Source organism: Neofelis nebulosa, chromosome 13, assembly GCF_028018385.1.
Source record: "Neofelis nebulosa isolate mNeoNeb1 chromosome 13, mNeoNeb1.pri, whole genome shotgun sequence".
Classification (NCBI taxonomy): Eukaryota; Metazoa; Chordata; class Mammalia; order Carnivora; family Felidae; genus Neofelis; species Neofelis nebulosa.
Genome location: NC_080794.1, coordinates 56,280,898 through 56,306,245, shown reverse-complemented (window position 1 = coordinate 56,306,245; position 25,348 = coordinate 56,280,898). Strand labels below are relative to the sequence as shown.

Below are 25,348 nucleotides of genomic sequence, written 5' to 3'. Positions count from 1 at the left end.
CTACCTCCCTGCTCCCGTCCTCTGCCCACCCCAGGTTTCCTAAGGAAGAGTGGGAGCTCGGACGTGGCTGATACTCTCTGATTCCAAGGTTTCTCCCCATCCTCTTGTTCTGAATCCCCCACCCCCATCCAGAGCTTCACCCAAGACCTGAAAACTTAGGTTACAATGAACCTGGGCCCCTGGGATGGGGCAGATGTGTGTAAAGAAATCTGCTTTTTGGGGCACCTGGGTGGCTCAGTCAGTTGAGGGTCTGACTCATGACTTTTGGCTTAGGTCATGATCTCATGGTTTGTGGGATCGAGTCCCACATCAGGCTCCATGCTGTGAGTGCAGAGCCTCCTTGGGATTCTCTCTCTCCCTCTCTCTCTCTGTCTCTCTGTCTCTCTCCGACCTTCCCCTGCTCGCATGTACTTGTTCACTGTTCATTCTGTCTCTGTCTCTCTCTCTCTCTCAAAGAAAAAGAAAAAAAGAAAAAAGAAACCAGCATTTCTTCTGGCCACTTAAGTTCACCTCAAGTGCCACCTTCTGTTTTTCTTACCTGCACTACTGCTCTGGGCTTTTAACCTGTTTCCATTTCTGTTCTATAGTCCTATACCCGTAACACTCTAGTCTCTGCAACGCTCCCAGCGTGATAATTTTAAAATATAAAAAAGATGTCAATCCTCTGTTTAAAATCCAATCTCTTTACTCTTGTGCTCAGAGTAAAATACAAGCTTCTAAACAGGGCCAGATGTGTCTACCGACCCGGCCTCTGCCACCTTCTCCGGAATCCTCTCTCCTTGCTCTCTGCCTTGTCGCTCCTCTCTGGCCACACCGGCTTCCTGCAGCTGGCTGTGCTGCACGGAGCCCTCCATGCTCGCTCTTGCCCTCAGGGACACGCTTCCCCCTGCACTTGGCCTGGCTTGCTCTACCCTGTCTTTCAGGTCTCAGTGTAAACATCATTTTCTCAGAAAAGTCTGGACCTTGCATTCTTACATGAACACTCTGCGTTTTTTTTTTTTTTTTTTTTAATTTTTTTTAATGTTTATTTTTGAGACCGAGAGCATGAACGAGGGAGGGTCAGAGAGAGAGGGGAGACACAGAATCTGAAACAGGCTCCAGGCTCTGAGCTATCAGCACAGAGCCTGATACGGCGCTCGAACTCCCGGACTGTGAGATCATGACCTGAGCCGAAGTCAGATGCTTAACTGACTGAGCCACCCAGGCGCCCCTCTGTGTTCTTATTATTGTGTATTTATTTATTGTGTGTTCCCTATCTCTCTATTCCCCATACTGGAGGCTCCATTAGTGTCAAGGGTGGCACCTGTTCGGCTCACCACCTACATCCCTGCGCCCTGCACAGCACCTGGTACACGGCAGGTGCTCAAACAGTGTGTCGAACACAGGAGTGACCTGCCTGCTGTGTCGTCTGAGGCACACACTGGCTGGCAAGTGTTTACCCTGTATGTGGGCCATCCCGGAGGGGCTCCGAGGGCCTGAGCACAACTTCCCTGCATGTCTCAGCCCTCAGACACAGGCCGTGCCTCTGAGAGCAGAGTCCCCCTCGGACAAAGAAGTCCTGTGTTGGAGACCCAAATACATTCTGTAGATGGTGAGTTATTTAGACTCCCTTTCACACCATTAAAATTGGGCCAAAATAGGTTTGTTCTGCTGATTACATGGGTGTGAGAGAAAAGGAAGACATCTGTAAAGTGCCCACTATGTGCTAGATTCTGTGCTGGATCCTTCATGGATTAGCACATTCAGTGGGAATGAGTTTTGTGAGCTACCGTGGGATTGAAATAGCTCTAGGTAAGCAAGATGTGAGGTTTTTTGTTTTTGTTTTTGTTTTTTTTAAAGTTTATTTATTTTGAGAAGGCAAGCATGTGATCAGGGAAGGGACAGAGAGAGTAGGAGAGAGAGAATTCCAAGCAGGCTCCGTGCTGTCAGTGCAGAGCCCGATGTGGGGCTTGAACTCACGAACTGTGCGATCATGACCTGAGCCAAGATCAAGAGTCAGGTGTTCAACTGACTAAGCCACCCAGGTGTCCCAAGATTTGAGTTGACTGCATTATACTTGCAGCCAACGGGGAGGACACGGATGTAACCCAGGTTGATCTGCACGCGAGCACATGGGAGAACTGTCCCTGCTCCTTCTGGGGTCGCTCTGAGCGCCAAGGCAACTCTTCCTCCACAAACCTATGGGGTGAGTTGGGGTGGTTGTGCTTTACCCTGAGGAAACAAGAGACTCATCCGGGTTAAGTAAACTGCCAAAAGTTACACAACAGTGACCCTGAATTTGAACCCCGGTCTGCGGGCCGCCACATGGCTCTCTGAAGGGTGTCTTCCCGTGTTCCTGTGTGGAAGCCCTGTCCCCCACTGCCTTAGAATGTGACAGTCTTTGAGATAGGACCTTCGAGGGGTGATTAAGTTAAATCAGGTCATGAGGGTGGGGCTCTAATCCAATCAGTTTGACTGGTGTCCTTGTAAGAAGGGGAGGGACACCTGGAGACTCTGTCAGCAGCATTGCCTCTTTGTAGAATCCGGATTCTTCCACTGTGGTTTGGTGGGTGCCAGTTACGTGGGGTGGGCGTGTCGCGTGGGCGTGGGGCTATCCAACGACGGCTGTCAACATCCCTCCCGATGCTCACGATCTAGTGGGAGGACAAACGCCCATGGCTGTGCTTGCGCTGGGAGCGCTGAGTGGTAGAGAAGAGGGAGCGGGTCCGGATATGCCCGCCTGAGTTGCTGGATCGGAACTGGGCTTTGTAGGAGGCGCAGGGCTTTGGTGGGTCGGAGCTAGTGGTGATCATTTGTCGCCTCTCTCTCCTGGACATGATTCTGCGCTTGGCTGTTACGGTGGCGGTCCTGGTGCCCCACATTTCGTGGCAGGGGGTTGGGTGCCCGGCAGGGTTCTGTGTGGTTTCCAGCCAAATACTGCCTGCAAATCCCCCGGCCACGTAGAAAGCAGGGGCTGACCCCGGCTTCTCAGGCCTCGTGGGAGTACAAGACTTCGCCACACCTTTCTAAACCAGCGGGAAGATCAGAGCGGAGCCTGTGTTGACAGAACGCTTCTAAGAGCTGGGAAACCGTGACCCCTTTTGTCACACGGAGGTTTGCCAGACACAGATCAGGTCACAAACCTGGTTTCTCTTCCCTTTGGGACGTGGCTTAGCCGCGTCGCCCGGCCTTCCCGGAGGCCTTCGCCTCAGCGAGGGGGGGCTGTGGCAGTGAGTCCCGGCCAGTGACACGTGACGGAAGCAACCCGTGCCGCCTTTCTGAGCGCTTCCCACGTGCGGGGCTCCGTGTTTGTTCCCATTCTGCAACGGCCTCGGAAGGAAGGAGTCCAGCCTTGCTCAGCGGCTGCCACTCCCCAGGTCTCGCTGCGTGCCCGGTGGTGCCAGGGAGCACCACGGTGTCAGTAACAGGAGACAGGGCTCAGGCACCACGGTAACGACGGGAAAGAGAGCGGAGTCACTGCAACCTTCCGGACCTGAATGTCTGAGGCGAGCCCAACTAGAACTCCTAGGGCGAGAACCTACGGGTGTATTAATAAAACAAAACTGTTCTCTAACTGGCTGAGGACAGCAGCTTTCAATTCACGTGGGCCTTTGACAGTTCCTTTCGAAGGGTTATTTCGATTGGATGAAGCTAACAAAATAAATTGTTCTAAAGTGTGCGTGTGTGTGCAGGCCTCAAGTATCACTTGGGGATACAGCCCACCGTCTCAAAACTAAGCAGCTCGAGAACCTCTAGAGAAGATTTATGATCTCAGATACTCAAAATTGTCATAAAATTTGCCACAGCAGTAATTAAGGGAGGCTGCGGTCTACAACCACTAATATTAAGGATGACAGGCAACAAGAAATTATGCAATCAGAATTTTAATAACAAAGATACTATTTTTAACATGGTCAAATATACTCGGCTAAGTCCAGATTTTAAAAAACAAAAGAATCTAGCCCAACAGTACAACCATACAGCTTTATACAGAACATTCCATAGATCAACAGAAAATACATTTGAGCACAAAAATAAAAATATTTAAAGAGAATCTCTAAGCAGCATTTTATTTCTGCAAAACAGACATATATCTTGTACTGATTAAATATCTACAAGTGCTTTTCCTTTACAAAAATACATATATTCTTAATAGACGAAGTCATTAACAATGACCTGGTAATCTTTCACTTCAATTTGAATGATTTATAAGCTAAATCTTACAACCACAAAAAGGTTTTTATTTGTATTAAGATGTTACCACTTTTGACAAAAAAAGCTTAAAATATTTTATATTTCAAAGGAAAATTAGCAACATAACTATACAGTATATCCTGTGACGGTCTTGTCTGACGGGAGGGCTACTCTATCAAACTCTGGTGCTTGCTGTTGTCGCCAAGTACAGGAACGCAGCTGAAGGCTGGCGCTCTCCCACAAGCTCTCGTCGTGGGCCACAGCTTCGTAAGGACACTTAGGCCCCCATCCCCATTCTAAAAAATACAGCAAAAGAAAACCGACCCCCCAGAATGTGAGGCTGATCCCATTACATTTCTAACGTGTAGAACTTCTGCTCCAGTGGACTGAGGTGCAGTCTAGGGATAGATGATCTGTTTACTGTCTGTACAATGTGCCCAGAAATATTTAATCTTCGTCTGTACTAGATTAGTTTCTTATTCCATGAAGCTCTGAAAGATGGAAGAAAACTAGACCCAGTATTTTAACAGATCTTTCATTTGATTCTATATTTAAAGACAATTAAAATTAAAACGCATTTCTGAATAATGTCTCAGTACTGAATCCTAGGAAAAGGGGCACAATGAGTATATATATTTGAATGAGCATTTACAATAAATTATTTTAAAGTTTCATAACTTTCTGAAAAGGAAGTGCTGAAGCATTTTAATTCTATTTGCAAATACAGTTTAAGGATAGTGAGTAAATATACCATTTGTGAAGGCTCTTCCCTAGGAAGAGAATCATTTTAAATTATTGGGAAAATACCTCTGTTTTAGGAAAAAGAAAACCATGAAAACCCTGTAATGTAGAAGTACATTTTAATGACCTTTCAATCTGATGTTTTTCCATCAAAAATGCTACAGACCTAGGTACGCCAAGTGAATCCAGAACTGGATGGTGTTTCTGTGCTTTCAAAGGGTTTCTGCATCTCTAGTATATATCATCTTTTTTGACTTTTCCATAGACCAGATCTGGCGGGCATGTTACGTGCCTTACTGTTAAGGATCTATGTCTTACAGTATTAATAGCGTTTTCACGTTTTTGTTTCTAATCCAAAAGATTAAAGTTATGGCAAACGGATTCATTTTTGCAATTTCTACAACCAACATCTTACTGGTATAAAGCTTAGCTGGAGGGAAGATTCCTTGCGATAAACCAGAGTAAGTGGCAGACTGCATCCAAGGAGGTTGACCCAGTGGCCTATCAGGCTGCATCACGTGAGTTTGACCTCCAAGGTGGCCACAGCATAAGCTCCCAGGGAGAACGGCGGATGGGCAGTGCCTAACTTGATGTATATGCTCTTGATCTGGGACTTATTTTGCCAAATTTGGCTGTATGGCTACATTCTAATCACAATAAGGTAATCACTAAGAAACAAGACAAAGAGTTGCTTTTTAAGAAAAAAAATCAGCCTTTATGAAAACTTTGCTTTTGAATACAAAAAAACAAAAAACAAACAAAAAAAAAACCCCACTTAGGTAAGTCCAATAGAATGTACTATTTCTTATACAAGTAAGCATGTCAGCACTTTTACCAAAGTCTGTCTGTAATGGAATTTCTCCTTTTACTAAGAACCCAGGAACCAAATAAGCATACATTTCGTTTATATGGACTCTAATGAAGTGAATTAAAGAGCTTCTCAAATTAAGCTTTAAAGTCTCAATTTCAATATTCTCTTCAGAGGATGTATTTCTCCCACTTGCATCCAAAGGGGGAGCTAATTGTGGTGCTTTATCTCTTTCTCACCTTTGAGGATTTCCTAAGCCCTGTCAGATGGTGCTGGAAAAACAAGGGCCATTATTGGAGAGGAAGTGTGCTCTGATTATTGCAAGAAAAACTTACATTTGATTGATCTCACCACCAAAATCAGTTTAAAGCCTTTCTTTGGTGATATTGTAGCAGTTAAGGTTACTTAAGGTTATTGCCTAACTATATAAAATTAAATTGCAACCTAAAAAATTCCACCCTCCAAACTGTTAAAACTGTCTCTCTAGCATGATTGTTAATCAACAGTAGAATGTCTTTGGTGATCTCTACTTCTTATGAAAATCTTTCAAAAAGAGATTACTCTCACTTATGAGTGCCTATTTGGATATAAAACCATTCATAAGAGGCAGGTACAGAGAACTCAAAAGTTATGCAGCAAATCTAAACAGAAATGCACTTTTAGCAAAAGAGGCACTTTCTCTTAAATATTTCACTAAAGCTAAAGAGTTGACAATATTATATAACACACTTTCCCCCCTTCAAGAATCACTTAAATTTGGATTTCGTTTTAGTGTATAACGTAGTCGAGTATGGGACAGATTTTTCAATGGATAAATAATACACTTTTCTAAAAGTAGTTAAAAGACCTTACCCAAAGTACCCGCACCCCAGACTGAATGACCTTATCTTACCTCATCAGTGAGCCTTTTAGTTTATTTTTTATACCTCTTAAAAGTATTCCATTCATCTAGAGAAAAGGCCATATTCTGATTTTTCTGTTAACTGATGTGATTACTTCAGTTAAAGTGGTCTGTATGAACCACAGTCCTTCTTTATATCCACGCTTCCTTGGCCCTCTTATATCTCTGACATCCTAGGGCAGAGAAAAGCGATTACAAAGTCCTTTATGGAAGGTAAAGTTCTTTCGGTTTCTTGCTTAAGAGACAACAGATTTAAACAAATTTAATTGAGTTTTGTTCTCCAGTTTTGCAGATTCAGAGGATTATTCCTACAGTTTACTTATGTAAGAGCTTTATTAGCACCCTAAGTTTATAAAACTAACTGCAAAAGTCACCTGTATATGTTTCTTGTATCTGGTTTCTTGCAAATTCCTTAAGCTGACTTAGGGGATAATTAGTGTATTGCTCAGACATAAAAGCAGTCCCATACTTAGGAAATTATAGCTGAATACACCACAAGAGGTGGGTTGAAGAAGTCTACAGTTCTGAATAGTAATGCTGTATCACTCAGGACGGTCCTAAACTGTACGTTTCCCTAAATGCTAACTGATGCCCTGCTTCCCTTATGGTTTCCTTTCACATGTTTTGGCACATATTCCACTGCATTTCCATAAAAATGTTAACATGTGAACAGTGAATAAAGGAATTTTACATAAAACGATTCTCAATTCCATAATTGCTTCCTACATATTTCCTTGGAAAACAGTAAAATTACATGTGATGAGGCAGCAACAGACCCAACTTAAAGAGCTCATGTGTCTAAAACTCACTGAAGGCTCTAAGTTTTGGCTGGGGACCCCAAAACACACAGGTCTCGTTTGTGGTTTTATTTTAAAATGCACTCTCAATTCATTTTGAGTTAGTTAACTTCCATATGTAAAACACTATTTTAATCACTGACCTAGATGTGACAAACTTATAATATTAGAATTTCCTAGGGATGTCAGGGAATTGGATTTCACAGCACAGCAAAATAATTTCTGTAGCTAGAGAGTAGATGCTGTTTTTGGTTGAGTGTAATGGTCTGTTCTAACCATCTTGAAAGAGTTCACAATAATCTGCCTTTTAAATTCTGCTTCTGAGTCCCTCCAGGCACAAACAGAATCTAACAGAATGAAATTAAGAAAGCACTGCCATAACCTTTTTCACAAAAGTCCAAACAATAACAACAGAAAACTCTGATAGACTTCCTGACTTGAAACAATGACACATGAAAAGGTAATTTAGGAAGTTTCAGCCTTTTAGAGTGTGAAATGCATCAAGATTTAGCTGTATTTTGTATGTGTTTTTTAGAGTTGTACAATGTTTTATTCCTAAGAAGCATTTTGAGATTCAGAAGGCATTAATCCGTGATACATTTTACTGGAAAATGTAGCACGTCTACAATGTATACAGTATAAAAACTATGTGTGTAACACACAGATTGTGCTCGTGTCAGATTTCTAAAACAGTTTTTCCTAGCTTTCAAGACTTTTACTAAGTTTCGGAGGTTAACTTGTTTATTTTGAGGCAATTAACAAAACTTAATTCCCAAATAAGTTTTTTTTGAAAACAACTGTCGATTTAAAAGTTTAAAACGAAGTTCTTCAGATAATTTCAGGTAATGAGACTTTCTCTGACTTGCAGACTAATCTCAAAATGAATGGAAGACTTAACAAAACTGCAAAATCAAGGACATTATCCCAGCTCTGACCTTAACGAGTTTATGTATAAAACAAGAATCCCATTTCCCCCTGCTGACTACAGGATCTAAAATGGAATCTCCTCAAATCATTAATTTGGGTTAGCATGTTCACCTACTACACTGCAGTTACTCTATTAGACGCATGTGGTTTGGAGCTGCGATAGGTAACAGTTTTAATTTATAATTGCCTTGAGACTTCTAAAATCCATAAAATAGCTAATGTTATCTGCTCTAAAAATCCTAATATTTAAAATCATCATAACCCTCTGCATGCCACAATGACACACACCTAAGGCCAACTTAAAAAGAGAGACATTCTACTCATTAAATGAGAGCCACAATAGAATGACGCATACATAGAACGGGCTACACAGTGATGTTTCACGAAGCAGCACCTGCTCGTCATAAGGCATTACGAAAGACTGACCTTGCTGATGCAGTAATTTTGTTAGAAGTAAGTGTGGCCAGCTGTCGACCTTTCCAATGGTTCTGAATCGGACTTCAGCGGTCCACCCGGTCACACACACTTTCAATCTGGAGGGCCAGCGTGCCTCCTTGTGCAATGGTAGGTAGACCACACAGCTGAAGGACTTAACATGTCTACAACTATAATGTGCTCTAATGACGAGAATAATTGGAATTCTTCCCCCAAAGTCTTGCACACTCAAAAGTGAACTATTTCACACAGAAAAAGCTTAGAACAGGACCGTGGCTCAAAAACCACTCTTCTAAATACTTTCCCATACAAAATAACTTCAAGATATAATAATTATTTCTTGTACAGTACTCTATTTAAACAAAAATTAATAAAATATTAAGTATGTGAAAACTGCAACACCACACAGATTGAGTCATATTACTAGTGTAATCAAACGTTAGAACGGTCTTGGAACAGGCAAGCAAAATATCCGGGAGGCTGAATCATGGCTGCACCCGTAGCTGATTGCAACCACGACTTGTACACTGAGACAGCACAAATACCGTATGCGGATGATTCAGTAGCAGAATGGCACTTGGTTCACTCTTAATAGAAACAACATAAATGCAACTGACAATTTAGAGACAGACAATGGCCTTATTTGCATGCTGAAAATCTGGTTGTGTCCCTCTCGTCCACACACCGTTCCCTGTGCGATCTGCTGATGAGTAAACAAAGAGTGCAGGAGTCATCTCCGTGGGATCTAGGCCCCTTGGTCTAACCGAAATCAATTCTTGGTCGATACTGCAATACCATGGGGTAGGACTATAAAATAAAAACATGATGATGAATAAGACTGTGTTTATATGAAAAACGAAAACAATATAGATTACATACAAAAGCCTTTAAGAATGCAGGATTATTATTTACAATATTTCCTAGTACTACTAGTGATTATGACAATTAAAGACTAGTTACCATTAAAATGCTTTATTTTTAAATTACCATTATTTTTCTAGAATCAGGCAAGTTTTCTCTGATATGTAACAAAGGTCAAGTTCAAAGGCTCACGAGGTCACGCTGGCTGGGTATGAGTCGTACGAAAGTAATAGGGAGGACTGAAGGCTCTGTGCCCTGCTTGAAGGTGTTCGTTCAATCAGGTACCTCGTGGGGCTGCATTCCACCCAAGCTGCTGTTTGTGAGGGCCCACTGAGTCACAAATTAAGAGAGACCTCTTGCTATGAATCTATGAAACTGGGGTAGTTTTCACAAATCACATTTGTTTTTGGTAAGTTTGACAGTTTTTTTTTTAGCATTGAAACTTTAATGGTCCTTTAAAAACTGGAAAAACAAGTAGCGAATTGTTACATGGAACATTCAGGTTGCTACCTCCTTTCAATAGTCAGTTGATAGTATTATATATTCTGGGTGGACACACAACTGAAAGGTATGGACTGTTCTTCATTGCTGTGACTACAGACAAGGTATCCCTACATCAACAGACTAGAGAGGAAACTACTTCCTGGGCGTAGAAGGCATAGGCCACATTGCCACTTCAGTATCTGTTTTCACCTGCTATTTTACCTTTTCATACAGAACCTAACATCACAAAGTCTGGTCTGGAGGACCAATGGTTTTCCCTTCCCGAAAGCTTCAGATTCCCCCTTTTAAGTGAAATTTCATCGAGAAGCTCCTTTTATGAAACCAAGAAAGTGCTGAGACTGTCATTGATGGTTCCCCTTCATCTCAGTGTAAGTGGACACAAAAATCCAGGCCACGAAATTGTGTACTCTTTCATCCAGGTGAAAGGGGTGGGCTGAGGCTCTATAATCCTAAAAAGGACTATTTCTGCCTGTATAGCTAGGTTATATCCTGAGAAAACTCCTCATTGGTCTTCAGCCATTCAGCTCAGGATGGGACTGGAGGTGGGAATGGAAATTTCTAGGTCTTGCTCTTCCCAGCTGAGGACGTAGGGGGATGCCACCACCAGTTCTGAGGGCTGGAGTAAAAGTCACAGTCTCTCAAGATCTCCACGGTCTTAAATCTATTTTGGTTTATATTTTGTTTACTTGGTTTTATTTAAACTTTGTTCCCTCTGAATGACAATATCTGGGAGAAACAGGAATGTGCATTTAAAAAAACTCCCTGGGTCTTGTGAAACTGAGCCAGCTGTGGAGACTGCTACCCAGACTCCCTACCCTCTGCAGTAGGGTAGGATCTACTTCCTGTTCTGGCCCAGCCCACGGCTTGCCCTCCCTCCGCCACAACAACCTTCCTAGCTTTGTTCTCCATCCCGGACTCTGTGGAGTCTGCACGCTTTCTGCAAATGATTAAGGCACTCATTCTAGAATTCCTTCATAATATATAGAAGAATCCATCAGCAGTTCTACTGGGATGAAGGCAGAGAGGGAAGTAAAATGGCTTGTCAGTGGTCAGGATTTTCTGGTTTTGGTTGAAAACGGTTTGCTTTCTCCAAGTAACCATTTGTGTTTGTTCTATGATGACAGCTGAAGTTTAATCTTACTGAAGTGTTTTACAATGCTGGGAACCACTAAGATCTACTTTAAGTTCTATTTGTATTTCAGTTTGCTTTCTGAAGTAAAACAGCGCTGTGCTTAGTACCAGGGAATGTGGCGCACCACCCCACAGTGTTGAGTGACTGCCCCAAATGGGCCTACTTGGAGAGTTGCTAGTCGTCAGTCTCATCATGTGCTAAAATAAAAGATACTCCCACAGTATCCATTTCAAATGTGATAACTTTGGAAAGTGATAAATCACATCGACCTTGACTGATGTACTGCTTTTCGTAAAAAATCTTTATCATAAAAGTGAATGTGGTTTCATGATAGATTTGGAAAATACAGAAAAGCACCAAGAAAAAAGGAAACTCACTTAAATACCACCATCCAAAGATAACTACCATAATTATTTTAGCGTCTATCCTTCTGGTCTTTCTGTCTGTATACATATTTTTTTTTCAAGACTGTAATCAAGCTACACATATTGTTTGGTAAATCATTTTGTCCATGTAAAATTTTAATTTCCATTTAAAAATTCCGTAACTTATTTTGACACCATTTAATATCCTTGATCATTTTTAAAGGAAGAACATAATAGCTTTGTAGAAAAGAATCATAAGTTACCAAAAAATTTCCTTTTGCTGTATATTTTAGTTAATTCCTTTTTTTTTTTTTTTTTGATTTTTTAATGTTTATTTATTTGAGAGAGAGAGACCGAGTGCAAATAGGGGAGGGGCAGAGAGACAGGGAGACACAGAATCTGAAGCAGGCTCCAGGCCCTGAGCTGTCAGCACAGAGCCTGAAGTGGGGCTCGAATTCACAAGCTGTGAGATCATGACCTGAGCCAAAGTCAGATGCCCAACTGACTGAGCCACCCAGGTGCCCCCCCCCCCCTTTTTTTTTTTTTTTGGCAATTATAGATTAATCCTGCCCCAAGGATCAGGGCTGGTTCCTAGAGTGGAACTGCTGGTTCAAACAGCATAAATACTGGAAGTTATTCTATCTTTATGTTTCCAAAAGAAATATAAATGCTCATTCTTCACTGGTCTCATCAATAATGAGTACTATCTTTTCTTCCCTCTTAATATGGCAATTTAATAAGCATAAAATAGTATTTTATTTCTTCTAAAGAAATTAACCATTTTTGAATGCTGATTAGCCAGTTTTGTTTCCTTTTGTGACTTTCCTAAGGTCTTTTGTTCATTTTTCTATGATAAGTTGAACTCTGTCTTACAGATTTGCATGAATTCTTTCATGTATTAAGGCCATTAAACCTCTCTGTGTATACTGCAAATATTTCCTTAGTTATGATATTTTTGCCATGTACTTTTCAATATTAACAGTCAACTTGCTTTGTCTTTTTTTCCTTTTGTATGTACAGTGAAAAAGGCCATCCCCACTCTGAAATTATTCAACTATATTTCTTCTTGATCTTTGATGGTGTCTATTTTAATATTTACCACTTTAAGCCATGAAAATCTCCTATAATGTGAGGTATGAACTGAATCTCCATCACCACCACCAAGTCTCAGTAAAATTTATTGAAAACTAACCCTACTAGATCACACCCTCCCCCCAAAATCTATATTCCGAGTTCACCGATTAGCCCTGCCGACTGCCAAATACTGTCTCCGGTCCAGCCCTGCTGGCCTCCTTGCAATCCTCAAACAACCAGGTATGACCACTCCTCCAGATCTTTCCACTGTGTTCCCTTGGCCTGAAGCATCCGATCCCAGATACACACATAGCTATTTCTCTCACTTGCTTTTGATCAAGAACCTCCACCTCAAAGAAGTCTTCCTGTGGCTATCTTATCTAAAATATTCTACTTCCCTACCTTAATTTTTCTTCTAACACTACAAATCTGACTCATTTATTCTTCATCTGTTACCGTCATTAGAGTGTAAGCTCTGTGAGGAAGTTGTTCACTTTCACTTGTGTCCTAAAAGAGTACTTGGGCCTAAAAGAGTACCCAGTGCATAGTTAAGTGTTCAGTAGGTATTTGCTAAATAAATCTGTTTTCTTCCACTAACGTGAAATACTCTCTTTACAGATTCATATAATGCTAGAGTCTGTCCCTGAGCTATTCTTTTGACTCATATGTCTGTGTTTAAGTCAGTGCCCTATTTTAATTACTTCAGCTTACAAATGCGTTTTAGGATGTGGCGATGCACATGCCCCCTGATTACCCACTGAAAACTGTGACGGACCAGAAGCACTGGCTCGTACTTCCTGGTGAACTTTAGAATGACTGATTCTGTTAAGTTAAACAAGAATCTGGTAAAAAGTGTGTTTGGAACTATATCAAACTTGATAATTTAATTATGGGGAGAAATGACATCTCTGTAATATTTAATTTACTATTTAAATTTCTTGTGTGTGAAGTGGCATTTTGGTTATTTATGAGGAAGTGTTTGATCTTAGGAAGTATATGCTGAAATATTTGGTAGTCAACTGTCATGATACTGGCAATTTACTTTCAAATAGTTGCACAAAGAAACAATAGACAGAATGATAAAGAGATTAATAAGATAAGGAGAAGGGAAGAGAAGGAAAGAGGGAGCATAAAATGTAGCAAAATGTTAACTGGTAAAATCTAAGCACAAGTAAAGGATATTCGTTTGTATTATTTCAATTGTTTTGTTTTTTGGAAAACTTTTAAAATAAGCTGGTAGGAAAAACTGGGACTTAGTGAATTTTATCAAATGCCTTTTCAGTATCTACTGATGGTTTTTATTTGACTCTGTGTGTGTGTATATATATAAAATATGTTTATATTACATAATATATATTACTTCCTTCCCCCCAATATTAAGCCATTCTTCCATTTCTGATGAAAATACTATTTAGTCTTGGTTTATTATTCTTTTAGTATATTACTTATCGTCTTTGTATTTGTATTCAAAATGAGATTGATACTGGTTTTCTAGTTGGGGTTTTCTGTCAGTTTTTGGTATCATAATTATGTTACTTTTGTAAAATAAATTTGAAAAGAATTCCATGTTTTTCAATAATTTAAAACAGTTTACAATGGGAATGATCTATTGCTTGAAAATTGGAGAGAGCATGACCATCAAGCTATTTAGGCATCCTTTGAGGAAGTAATTTTGGAATAATTATTTTCTTTCATGGCTTACAGATTTAAATTTTCTTTCTTTGTGGGTGAATTTTGGTCCACTGGTATTTTCCTAGAAAACTGTCCATTTGGTGGAATTTAAAATTTTTTTTTAATTTAAAAATGAAATAGTGTAAAGAGTATACACATAATATTTTCTTGAAATAAAAAAAGTGATAACTTTTCCCTTGAAAACTTGTAGCTGAATTTTGGCTAAAGGTGCATCCTGTTAATCACAAGTTCAACTCTGCGACAGGACTATATAATCCATGATGAAGTGTTGAAGGAAGAAAAGGGAATTTGTGGGGATTTTTAAAAATCCAATCTTATTCCGGTTCTTCTCTGATACTTTATTTATTTTTTAAAAAAAATTTTTTTTTTCAACGTTTATTTATTTTTGGGACAGAGAGAGACAGAGCATGAACGGGGGAGGGACAGAGAGAGAGGGAGACACAGAATCTGAAACAGGCTCCAGGCTCTGAGCCATCAGCCCAGAGCCTGACGCGGGGCTCGAACTCACGGACCGTGAGATCGTGACCTGGCTGAAGTCGGACGCTTAACCGACTGCGCCACCCAGGCGCCCCTGTGATACTTTAGATGGGAGTTTAAGAACATCTTTATTTCTAAGGAACAGACATCAGTGCCAAGAGTGAAAGCATAAAACCACACATGTGGGAGTTACGGTTAAAGGCAGAAGCATCACTACAACTCATCATCCCAATAGAAGATGTACTTTTATTAGATAACTGGAATGTGCATCTGAGAAGAGTCTTTGTCAGTGCGTTTTAAAACTTGTCCACTATCATCTGTATTAAGTGACCCGAGCAAGCTCACAGTTACATGTGGCTGTTGCAGCTGCTGAGCCTCACCTAACCCGGCGTTGCATCTTTCGCTTCTAGGGGACTGATTAAAACACAAAAAACAAACAAACAAAAACTTCCACAAAGAAGTGTTAAGTATGGAGCAGAGATCCAATATGGAGCAGAGATTTCTCAGGGGCTGAAACTAGTAATTATTGAAAATTTCTGACTCCTAAATAATGGCCTTAACATTTATAATTTCATTTTTTAGTTCTGTGAAATTAAATAGATAATGCAAGATAACTAAAATAATGGGAAATTTGGGGACGTAAGTTGAAAAATGACGTTTTGTAGCTCAAATAAATATTAGTTTGGCAAAGTGACATGTCTTAGAAACTTGAGTTTGGGATGAGAGTGATCACCATCTTGGCGGGCATCGTCAGGGTCATATGTACAGTCGTGAGTGCCTCTTACCTGATACAAAGGGCCATCCTGAGAGCAGACTTGCGAAGCTGAGCAGTTCAGACACCGAAACTGCGGAGGAGATGAACTCATCAGATAAGAGGCATCCACAACTGGATACATATTTAAAACTGATTATTTAAACTATCTTAACGTCAAACATGAGTCAACATGATTAGTTTAAGTAAACACTTTCCAAAATATGGTAGTTGTTTTTGGAAAAAAAAAAAAAAGATTTTAAGAACTTAGTGGCTGGTAAAACGTAGCTTGAAACAACTTTAGTATCTAAAATATCAGTTTTGTTACTATTCTGCAAATATTTACCAAAATGGTGGCTATCCTTTCCATTTCCTCTTCAAATAATGATTTCTGGGAAAACCCTCACATCTTCAGTCCAGGAGGGGTATTCTCTTTCTTCCACCCCTTCCTGTGATTGATCTTGCTTAGCTCTCCTTTCCACTACCCGTGAAAGGAACACTGCTTAAGGACCTCAGGAACTCTGAAAGGGGCATGAGCCTTGCCCCAACCTGTAAGAGGTCCATTTTACGTATTAGGTTAGGCTCTTCATGTTGCTCAGATGAGGTGTTTAGTCTCTGTCTCTATTTTAATAGCATGAGATTGTGAGCTCCTTGAGCGGCACACAGCAGCTTCTCACAGAAGGTTTTGTGAGTAAATCAATGAATGAACACATCTTAAAACTACTGAGTGGATTCATTTGTAAACCTGCTAAGTTCTAACAGTTTAACCATTCATATTTAAAGAAAGAAATCATTCCCAAATCTTGATTTTTCAATACTGGGTTAAATACTTATTAAACGTAAACACTATAATTGAGATTATATACTTTAAACTTATGTATATATGAGTTCAACATTGTATGCCTCTTCAAAATGGGGAAAAATGCATAAAAAATATGTGAGGTGTAAATTAACCAGGATAAATCTAGCCAAAGCAAGCCACCTTTTTGAAAGAATATTAAAGTAAGCAATGATTCAAACAAATGTATTGGTGGCCTTTTAAATAAAATGTTAGAAATTATCCATTTCCTCAAAAGACTAGCAATTTTTTCCAGAAGTGAGTTCTTGACTTTGTGTCCAGGGTTCACCAACATGCTGTACGGATATGCCCTGGCAACCTTCCCTTTTCACTCTGGAGTCCCCATGCTCTGGCCTATCAGACCTTGCACGTCCTCAACTGTGCCAAGTCCCAAACAGCATTTAAGGGAAGAGTTCAGGTAAAAAGAGGCTATTTCACTAGAGTGATGATTATTTTTTCCTATTAATCTCTTTTGGTACCAGCCATGAAGGATGTTTGTTTTTCCTAAAAGTGCTTAATAATGCAAATAACGCAAAGTAAGACAAATGTGGTACAGTAACTGTAGGTACGTCCTGGCAGGGGCTTGCTACAAGACCTAAAATCAACCAGGATCATCTGGGAAAGATGGGCTGTACTGAGACTTAGTATTCAACCTCCCCGAGAAAAGGAGAGCAGGAAGAACACGAGCTCATGACGAAAGCTGAGGCCGAATGGGAAGATAGGAATAGTAAGTAAGCTCTCAGGGATGAGAGGAGGAGAGAGAGTTACAATAATAGTAAAATGTAAGATACATAAGCTATTCGTAAACTTACTAACATTTATTATGTCAGGCATTCTGCCATGTACTTTATTACATGGTATTTCATTCTTACTAAGACATTTCGAGACAAGTATTGTTACTCAAATTTTAGGGATCAAAAAACTGAGTCAAAACTAGGAAGCAGAACACAACTGGGAGGAAATGGCTACAACACATATGACCAAAGATTTATTTCTAGAATTCATAAGGAGCTCTTAGAAGTTAGTAAGGAAAAGACAAACACCACAATAGAAAAACAACAAGGCAACTGATAAGAAAAGAAACTTCACAGAAGAAATACAAAATTGATAATATGCTGTGTTGGTGAGGGTGTCAGAAAATGGGTACTCTCATGTATTACTGGTAGAATTATACACTGCTAAAATCTTTTAAGAGGATAGTTATTATCGACCAAAAAGTTAAATATGCATACTCTTGTAAATCCCACACCTGGAATCTAACCAATGAATATGCTTGCACATGTGTAAAAAGATCTATGTACTGGAGTAACTATTGCTTGTAATGTTAAAAAAAAACCTCGAAAAAGTCTAAATTTCCACCAAAGGAGTGTGTTAATCAGATTATGCTACAGACACACAAATGGAATACTATCAATGTGGTATAAAGAATTGTATCAAAGTTTGTTGATTCTCCATAAGACACATCATCAAATGATAAAAAGTTGCAGAAGAGTACATATGAGTCCGTTTATGTTTCAGAACTGTGATGAACCCTGGATATTATAACAGGATCATGTATTATTGGTGATTAGTCTAGATAACTAAGTCCCTTCTAGATTGAGATCAGATTCTGTGATTCTATACCCTCAATTTACAGATATGGAAGCCACAGGCAAGCCAGTGGTCATGGATCATGTTTCCTAAAGTTCTATTACTCAAAGGATGGTCCAAAGAGCGGATGCACTGGCATTCCCTGGGAGCTTGTTACAAATGCAGAATTTTGGGCCCCACCCCAGACCTACTGAGTCAGAATCTGTATTTTACCAAGATCCCCACATGATTTCTATTCACATTAAAGTTTGAGAAGCACTGGCTTTTAAAAAAGGTACATTTTCTCCCATTCATAAGCAAAAGATGAAACACCAATCCTGAGTATAACATCTTCAGGCGGCAGTATCGTTATGAACTGAAAAATCTCTTAAGGATTTGCTAAGTGCAACCAGATGTTTGATTCCTAATGATAAAAACCTTTTAAAAATGCATCACACTGAAGAATTCAGAAAGTGCTAGGACTTGAGAAAACAGACCGAGTCTGAAGGGGAGCTGCCCCAGGAGGAAGAAGCGGCACCGAGGCCCTGTGGCACCGGAGGTGCGCTGCAGCCCTGGAGAAGCGGAGGCAAAGCTGGCTTCTCTGAGATTCTTCCTGGGAGTCTAGATGTAGGTCTAAAGTCAGGAGGTGACTGGAGTAGGACTGGCCTTGCCTGAGGCAGAAGAGCCAGGGGGCAGGGCAGCATCCCGTGTGAAAAGGGAAGACAGCCACAGGGTTTACTCAGAGACCCAGGAGAACATAGCCCTACGAGAAACACCCCATGGCACCGAAGAGAAGAAAACAGTTGCCAAGATGCCAATTCTAGCCAAGTCAACCTAAAAATTTCTTCCAATGCCAATCACAGTCCCATTCTAGAGCTCATCTGAAAAAACAAATGGGTAAAGCGAGCCAACACAATTTTTAAAAGGGTAATAAGGAGCACCTAGGATAGAAACAACCTATTTGCCTTATAAATTAGTCTGAACTTTATTCAGACTTATCCCAAAGAAAATGGACAACTTAGGGGCTTTAAATTAGGGGTGGTATGTGATCAGATTTTTATAAAAGCTATATATGATGTGTAATGTGGTGCAGGGATAAGACCCACTCAGAAGAACAAAACAATGTCCAGGAACACAATGCACATACCTGTGTGTGTACAAACACGTACAGGTAACATCTGCATAGATAATGCTGACAGCTCAAAACACGGAGATAAAGTATGGATTATTCAATGAATGATATTTTTGGCAAAAAAATCTTAGAATAATTTAGTCTTAGTCTTGGTTTATTTTTTTTAATAGAAAATTTTTAAATGTTTGAGAGAGCGAGAGAGCACGTGTGAGCTGGGGAGGGGAAGAAAGAGAGGGGGAGAGACAGAATCCCAAGCGGGCTTTAGGCTATCGGCACAGAGTCCGACACAGGGCTCCATCTTGTGAACCATGAGACCATGACCTGAGCCAAAACCAAGAGTCGGTTGCTTAACCGACTGAGTCACCCAGGAGCCTGAGTCTTAGCCTAGTGGTAGGTATGTGTGTGTAAGGAAATAAATCCCAGGTAGATCAAAATATTGACCGTAAAAAAGTACCAGAAACAAGTAAAAGAAATCACAAGGTAGGAAATCAGCTGACCCCAGCAGGAGGCACAGCCAGGTAGCAAAAGCAGTAGATCATGTGAACTTTTCAGACCGACATCCTGGCATCCCGCTGGCAGTGGAGGGGCACTGATGGGGACAGAGTGGGGGCAGAGATGGGGACAGATGTGACTGCAACAAGTACACTAGTAGGGGCTTGATCAAGAAATGACTGTTTTGTTGCTTATTTTTCCATTCACTCCAACTGTCAGAATTCACCAATTATTATTATAATAACTCCTCATTAATTGGAACATGAGCCAAAATTTAAAATCTGTTTAACAGAAAACAAATGGGAAATGGAGATCCAAATAAATGAGATGATCTTTAGGATATATTTTGCATAACTATTACCTTATAAAAGACAAACTCTGAATTTAATTTATTCTTTGAACAAATATTTTTTGAGTATTTGTACTAGGCACTGCTCTAGCTACTGGAGACTCAGCAGGGAACAAATAATCATCCCCATCCTCAGATTACATTTTAGTTGGGGGACAAATAATAACATAACTAAGTGGCATAGTGTGTGTCAGATGGTATGAAAAAAATACTACGGAAAACAGTCAAACCTGAAAATGGATTAGGAGAATGCCAGAATGGGAGCGGTGGTTGTGATATTAAGGAAGGTCAGAGCCCTCACTGAGAAGGTGATATAGAAGCAAAATTCTTTTAAGTGAAGAGGGTAAAGAAAATAGGTGGATACCTAGGGTGGCAGGAGAAAGCCTGGCATGTTAGAGGAAACAGGAGTGAGTGGGGTCAGAATGTGATGAGCCAACGGAAAGTAAAGCATAGGATCAGAGAGATGTCTGGGGAAAATTATGGGGGTCAGTATCTACAGGTCCCTGGAAGGACTTCAGTTTTTATCTAAGTGAGATTAGAGGTCACTGGAGAGCTCGGAGCAGAGAAGCGACATATTCTAACTTGTTTTAGGAGGATCGCTATGCCGGCCAAAGACAGTATGTGGACCCCAGGTGGAGGCAAGAGTGGAAGCATGGAGCTCAGGCAGGAGATTTTTACAGATGTTCTGGAAAATGGTGACAGTGGCTGGGACCAGCGTGGCAGAGTGGAGGTAGTAAGATATAACTGGATTCTGATGATGGTGTTCTGATAGCAGAGGTCACAGAATCTGCTAAGGATAGATGAAAGAAAAAGAAACTAGTGAGGACTGACTTCAAGGATTTTGGTGTGAGAAACTGGAAAAATGGGATGACAAATTTTGGAACTATTGAGATTGTGAAGACTAGGGGCAAACAGGCTTGGAGGAGAGCAAACAAAAAACAGGGCTGTCGTGCTGAAAAAATTAATTGGGCTAATACATTACTTTACCATTGTACTAAATATAAAATGTGGTTAACTTTTCTATTTATTGGTTTCGTTTTTACTGGAATGAAAAATCATAAGGTACCGAACCATTTTTCCAAGCAACTTTTATTAAAATATGCCTTAAACAACCAAGGAATTTAAACTGTCAAACACGTGTAATCAGAAACATAACTGTAGTAAAGACTGATTTAACTGATGGTCTATTAATATCAATTTCTATGCATTAGCTCCTTCACACTTTGACATTAAAATAACTGGCAATGTGGGCGACTGCTGGGAAGGGGGTCGTGTGAAGGACAAGTGAGTGCTAGCAGAGGTCTTGCAGTGGATGACTTCTTACATCTCTTCAACCCTAAGGCAAACCCATTCATAGTGTCTGAAAATCATTAACACGTACTTAAAATGCCCAATGACTTATCAAAGAAAGAAAGCTGCAATTATATCGTTACGAAATTATATGTACTATCACAATGTCTAGGCCCCAACTGTGCTGGGTAAGAAAGAACTGACTACCTCTGTTTAGCTGCACCTGGGACCCGAAACACTTTGGCTGGAAGGATTCAGTGAGGGTGATGTATGTAGAACCATTTAAAAAAAAAAAAAAAAAAAAACTATAAAATCTCCTCGAAAGTCAAGTAGTAATTTACCAAATACAAAGATAATTAGATTTGGTTTTTAAAAGATGAGGCTTAGAGAGGTCTAATATGTTTTTCTAGGGCACACAACTCTCTGGTGACTGGTCCTCAAACATCATTTCTTCTTCCCGGTCATGAGAATTCCACCTCAAAAGGAAGATTTTACCCAAGTAGGACTCAGAAAAAAAAAGTCTGACCTTAGAAGTTAGGTGCTTCGTTTATCATTATATCAAGACATTTCTGGAAAATGTAGCCAATTATCCTATCCATTGAACAGAACACACAAAAATGATTTTTTGGGGTCTGTTTCATTAACAATCCATAGATGTTTCCAATCCACACAAGTATGTTTTTGAACCACTGGAATATGGCAACCCTCATTATATTCAGATTCTGTATCACTTGTCCTTGACTGAGGTTATGTTTCTTTAGTATTCTTTCATAACTTAGGTTTTCACAAAAATGTAATAAAGCCTAGCTTATTAGAGAGATTAAAACTACAGAGAGTTTAGAAGTATGACATATTATACCATAAGCACCACAGAGTCTCGATGTCTGAGAGGACCTTGTAGGTCACCTAGCACAACCTTCTAGTCAATCTCAATGTGGATTCATGCACTCAGATTATGAAGAGAATTTCTGGTAGCATCACTACTACATTCCTCACTGATCTATATCAGTGTCATAATCCCTAGTCCCTCGGATTTCCATAATATCAATGTAATATATAACTCAGGTAAGATATGCTTGAACCTTCTCATTAACCCTAAGCAAAGATACATTTCAAAATATAAAATTCTCCTTTGGGGTTTCTTGGATTTTTCTCAGGTTTTCTCCTTTTAAATCATTTCTCCCATATTGTCTAGGGTCTAACTCACAATAGTCTAATTCTGGCATCAGAAACCACTGCAAACTCACTTACCCTTTGGTCCGATTTTACACTTTCACGAAAAGGAGGTACCTGAAAAAAAGGATTACCTAGATTCTACCCTATCGGTCCCTTCTAGCACAACCAAAAAATAACATCAACCATTAGACGTACTAATCATGGCAAAACTTAGTCTCCCCACTCAACTCCATATAGTTAGAAATTCCCGTATTTTACTGGGGTTTAAAATCATGTACATGCCATCTTCTCTGTCTTGAGGTTAGCAGAGTTCTGAACATATTTAGATGGGACTTTTAACTCACCTTCAATATAACAAAACCATATTTAACACAGACCTTGGTCTTGTACTTGGGACCAATTAGCATGGAGTAGCTGGGTGTAAACAGTAAAAGGAATCAGTTTCTTCTCTTTCCCAAGCTAGTTTTTTTGTTTCTAAGTAATACTGTTAAATATGAGTAATAAAATGACATAGAACTAAATATACACATAGGTAAATATAAAAGCAATTTACGTTTTCGCCTCTTAGTCGCCATCTTGTCATGTAGATGAATTCCATAGTGTGATCCTTCCCCATAATTTCACCATTGCACAGCACATCCAACTTTAAAAAGAATACAGATCCATTAACATAAGTAGTTCGTGTCTTAAACTTTTTTCCAAATTTCAAAAAAAGATTCAAATAGTTATAAAAAATGGAGGTATTATCCATTATTTAAAAAGAGCATTGAATATTTTTATTAAAAGCACTGGTCCATCTCATAAGTATTAATTCAGATAGAAGTAACATGAAGGACTGCTTGTCTTGTCCCACATACCTGTCACTCAAGTCTATACACGTAATTTTGAAATGCAGTGTAAGATTTTTTAGTCCATGTCTCTGTGCACTTACAGGTTTAGACATATTTCCAGGATTGTCTCTTACAGAATGAGGAGGAACTGTGGAGACCTCACAGCACCTGGGGCTTATGAGCTCACCTCTCAGAATCCTTTCACCTTCCCAAGATTTAGAGGACTTGCTTGCCTCTCATTAGTTTGTATTCCAAGAGGGTAAATGAATGAATGTGGATACAAGATTTTTGGGGACGTCAAGGCATATGAGAACTTCTGGTAATTACCTGTAGCTAAGTCGACAGAACAGTTAGGACCACGCCACAGGCCTGTGTCTTCTAGGGCTCTCTGGCCTGTTTTGCTTGGTTGGTAACTTGCATAATACTTCCAGGACCCTCTTCTCACCTTGCATCAAACTTCAAAAAAGGTTGCGTGTTTCAAAGCTCACTTTTGCTCTAGAGTTGCAGGAACCAAACAACCCCCCAAATCCTTAATTAAGAAGGCCCCAAGAACTGTGGCTATGATTTGCCAATTCAACAAAACATAAACAAACATTTATCATAGGCCCCCAAAGTAAAACATTTCAGTTCTTTAGCTATTAAAAGCAAACTGATAAGAGTTTAATTTAAAGTGTGGAAAGGGGGAAGAAGAATGGGTTTTAAATAATTCTGTGTTTGGCTAGATAGAGATTAGAGAGTCCTGAACTTTAAAAGTCTAAAATGAGTAGAGTTCCAATTGTATTACAAAAATGTTTAGCTAAATTATATTGATTTTTTGATGATTTATGGTGACTTACATGGACCTCAAAATGTTTTTTAGACATTTTTAAAAAGACAAAATAGTTTTTTTTATTTATTTTTTTAAGTTTATTTTATTTATTTCAAAGAGAGACAGAGAGCACAGGAGGGGCAGAGAGAGGGAGAAAGAGAGAATCCCAAGCAGGTTCTTCACTGTCAGCACAGAGCCTGATGTGGGGCTTGAGCCCACGAACTGTGAGATCATGACCTGAACTGAAATCAAGCACCAGATGCTTAACTGACTGGGCCACCAAGGTGCCCTGATTTTTTTTTTTTTAATCTTGCCTGTAAAATAAACTCATAAGCAAAGAAGTAAAGAGATTTAGGATGCAATCCCTAATTCGGTATGCTGCTTCTGTTGTCATTTACAAATGAAACTATCTCCCCCAATGAGCAATGCCGTTGCAAAAGACTTCAGCTCATAAGTATTTCATTACTACATCACCCTATATGTTAAGACAGCAAAATAAGGGAGGAACCAGTAAATCCTTCTAAAAATCACAGGAAAAGTCCTTTACACTGGGATAGACAAGGAGCTGTCAGTGGACTGAGTCTCCTCCCTTGCTGTTTTCTATGGAGAGAGATGATAAGTGCCGGCAGTAAGACTGTGAGAGAAATCATCCTCTCAGTTCTAACAACTTCCTGGAAACTAGAAAATAATTGAGTCACACCTAAAAGTAAGGAAATAAAACTGCATGTGGTATTTTGTAAGAAGATAATAAAGTACAAAAACAGTTTCATTTTCTATTTTCACTGTTGTATCTATAAATTGTTATCTTTTACTTTACCAAGTACATAGGGCTTTGATTAACTCTCATACTTTTTTTCCCTAATGTAAAAGTTGATGTCTCTGGAAATGTTTTAATATGTGTGGGACCAAACCACAGTAAGAATTTTTAATCCATAGATTAATTAGTTGTCTGAGAGAAGTTTTTAAATAAATTTAGGATCAGAGGCTTCCTCATAATACAGTCTTAATACCTGTCAATGCCTATGTTCAAATCCTATTTTATTTCTACTATGATAAACTATTCATATTAATATTACTATACCTAAGCCTGAAGAACTATGTTGCCTTTGATGTCTTTGTTTATACAGAACACAAGTTTGGTCTTTAGTTTTTTCAGAAGCTATTCTCAGAACCCAAAGGGGAGGAAGAGAAAATTAATAGAAGTTGTAAGACTGCCATTTGGGCAG

The 25,348-nt window shown here is 39.7% G+C and overlaps 1 protein-coding gene across 5 annotated transcripts in view; it reads right to left on the bottom strand.

Moving 5' to 3' along the window:
* Window positions 1-3,847: 3,847 nt before the first annotated feature.
* PCGF5 (polycomb group ring finger 5) overlaps window positions 3,848-25,348 on the bottom strand; it is a 124,802-nt gene continuing 103,301 nt past the window's right edge. For 3 of the 5 annotated variants that reach the window (XM_058697138.1, XM_058697140.1, XM_058697139.1), the window contains exons 8-10: window positions 23,038-23,127; window positions 15,673-15,732; window positions 15,114-15,301 (exon numbers count right to left, since the gene is read on the bottom strand). In XM_058697138.1, the coding sequence (XP_058553121.1) occupies window positions 15,137-15,301; window positions 15,673-15,732; window positions 23,038-23,127 (315 nt within the window). In that variant the 3' untranslated portion in view covers window positions 15,114-15,136. Of the gene's footprint in view, window positions 9,590-15,113; window positions 15,302-15,672; window positions 15,733-23,037; window positions 23,128-25,348 lie in introns of those variants that run through there. The other 2 variants (XM_058697141.1, XM_058697142.1) reach the window with 2 other exon arrangements.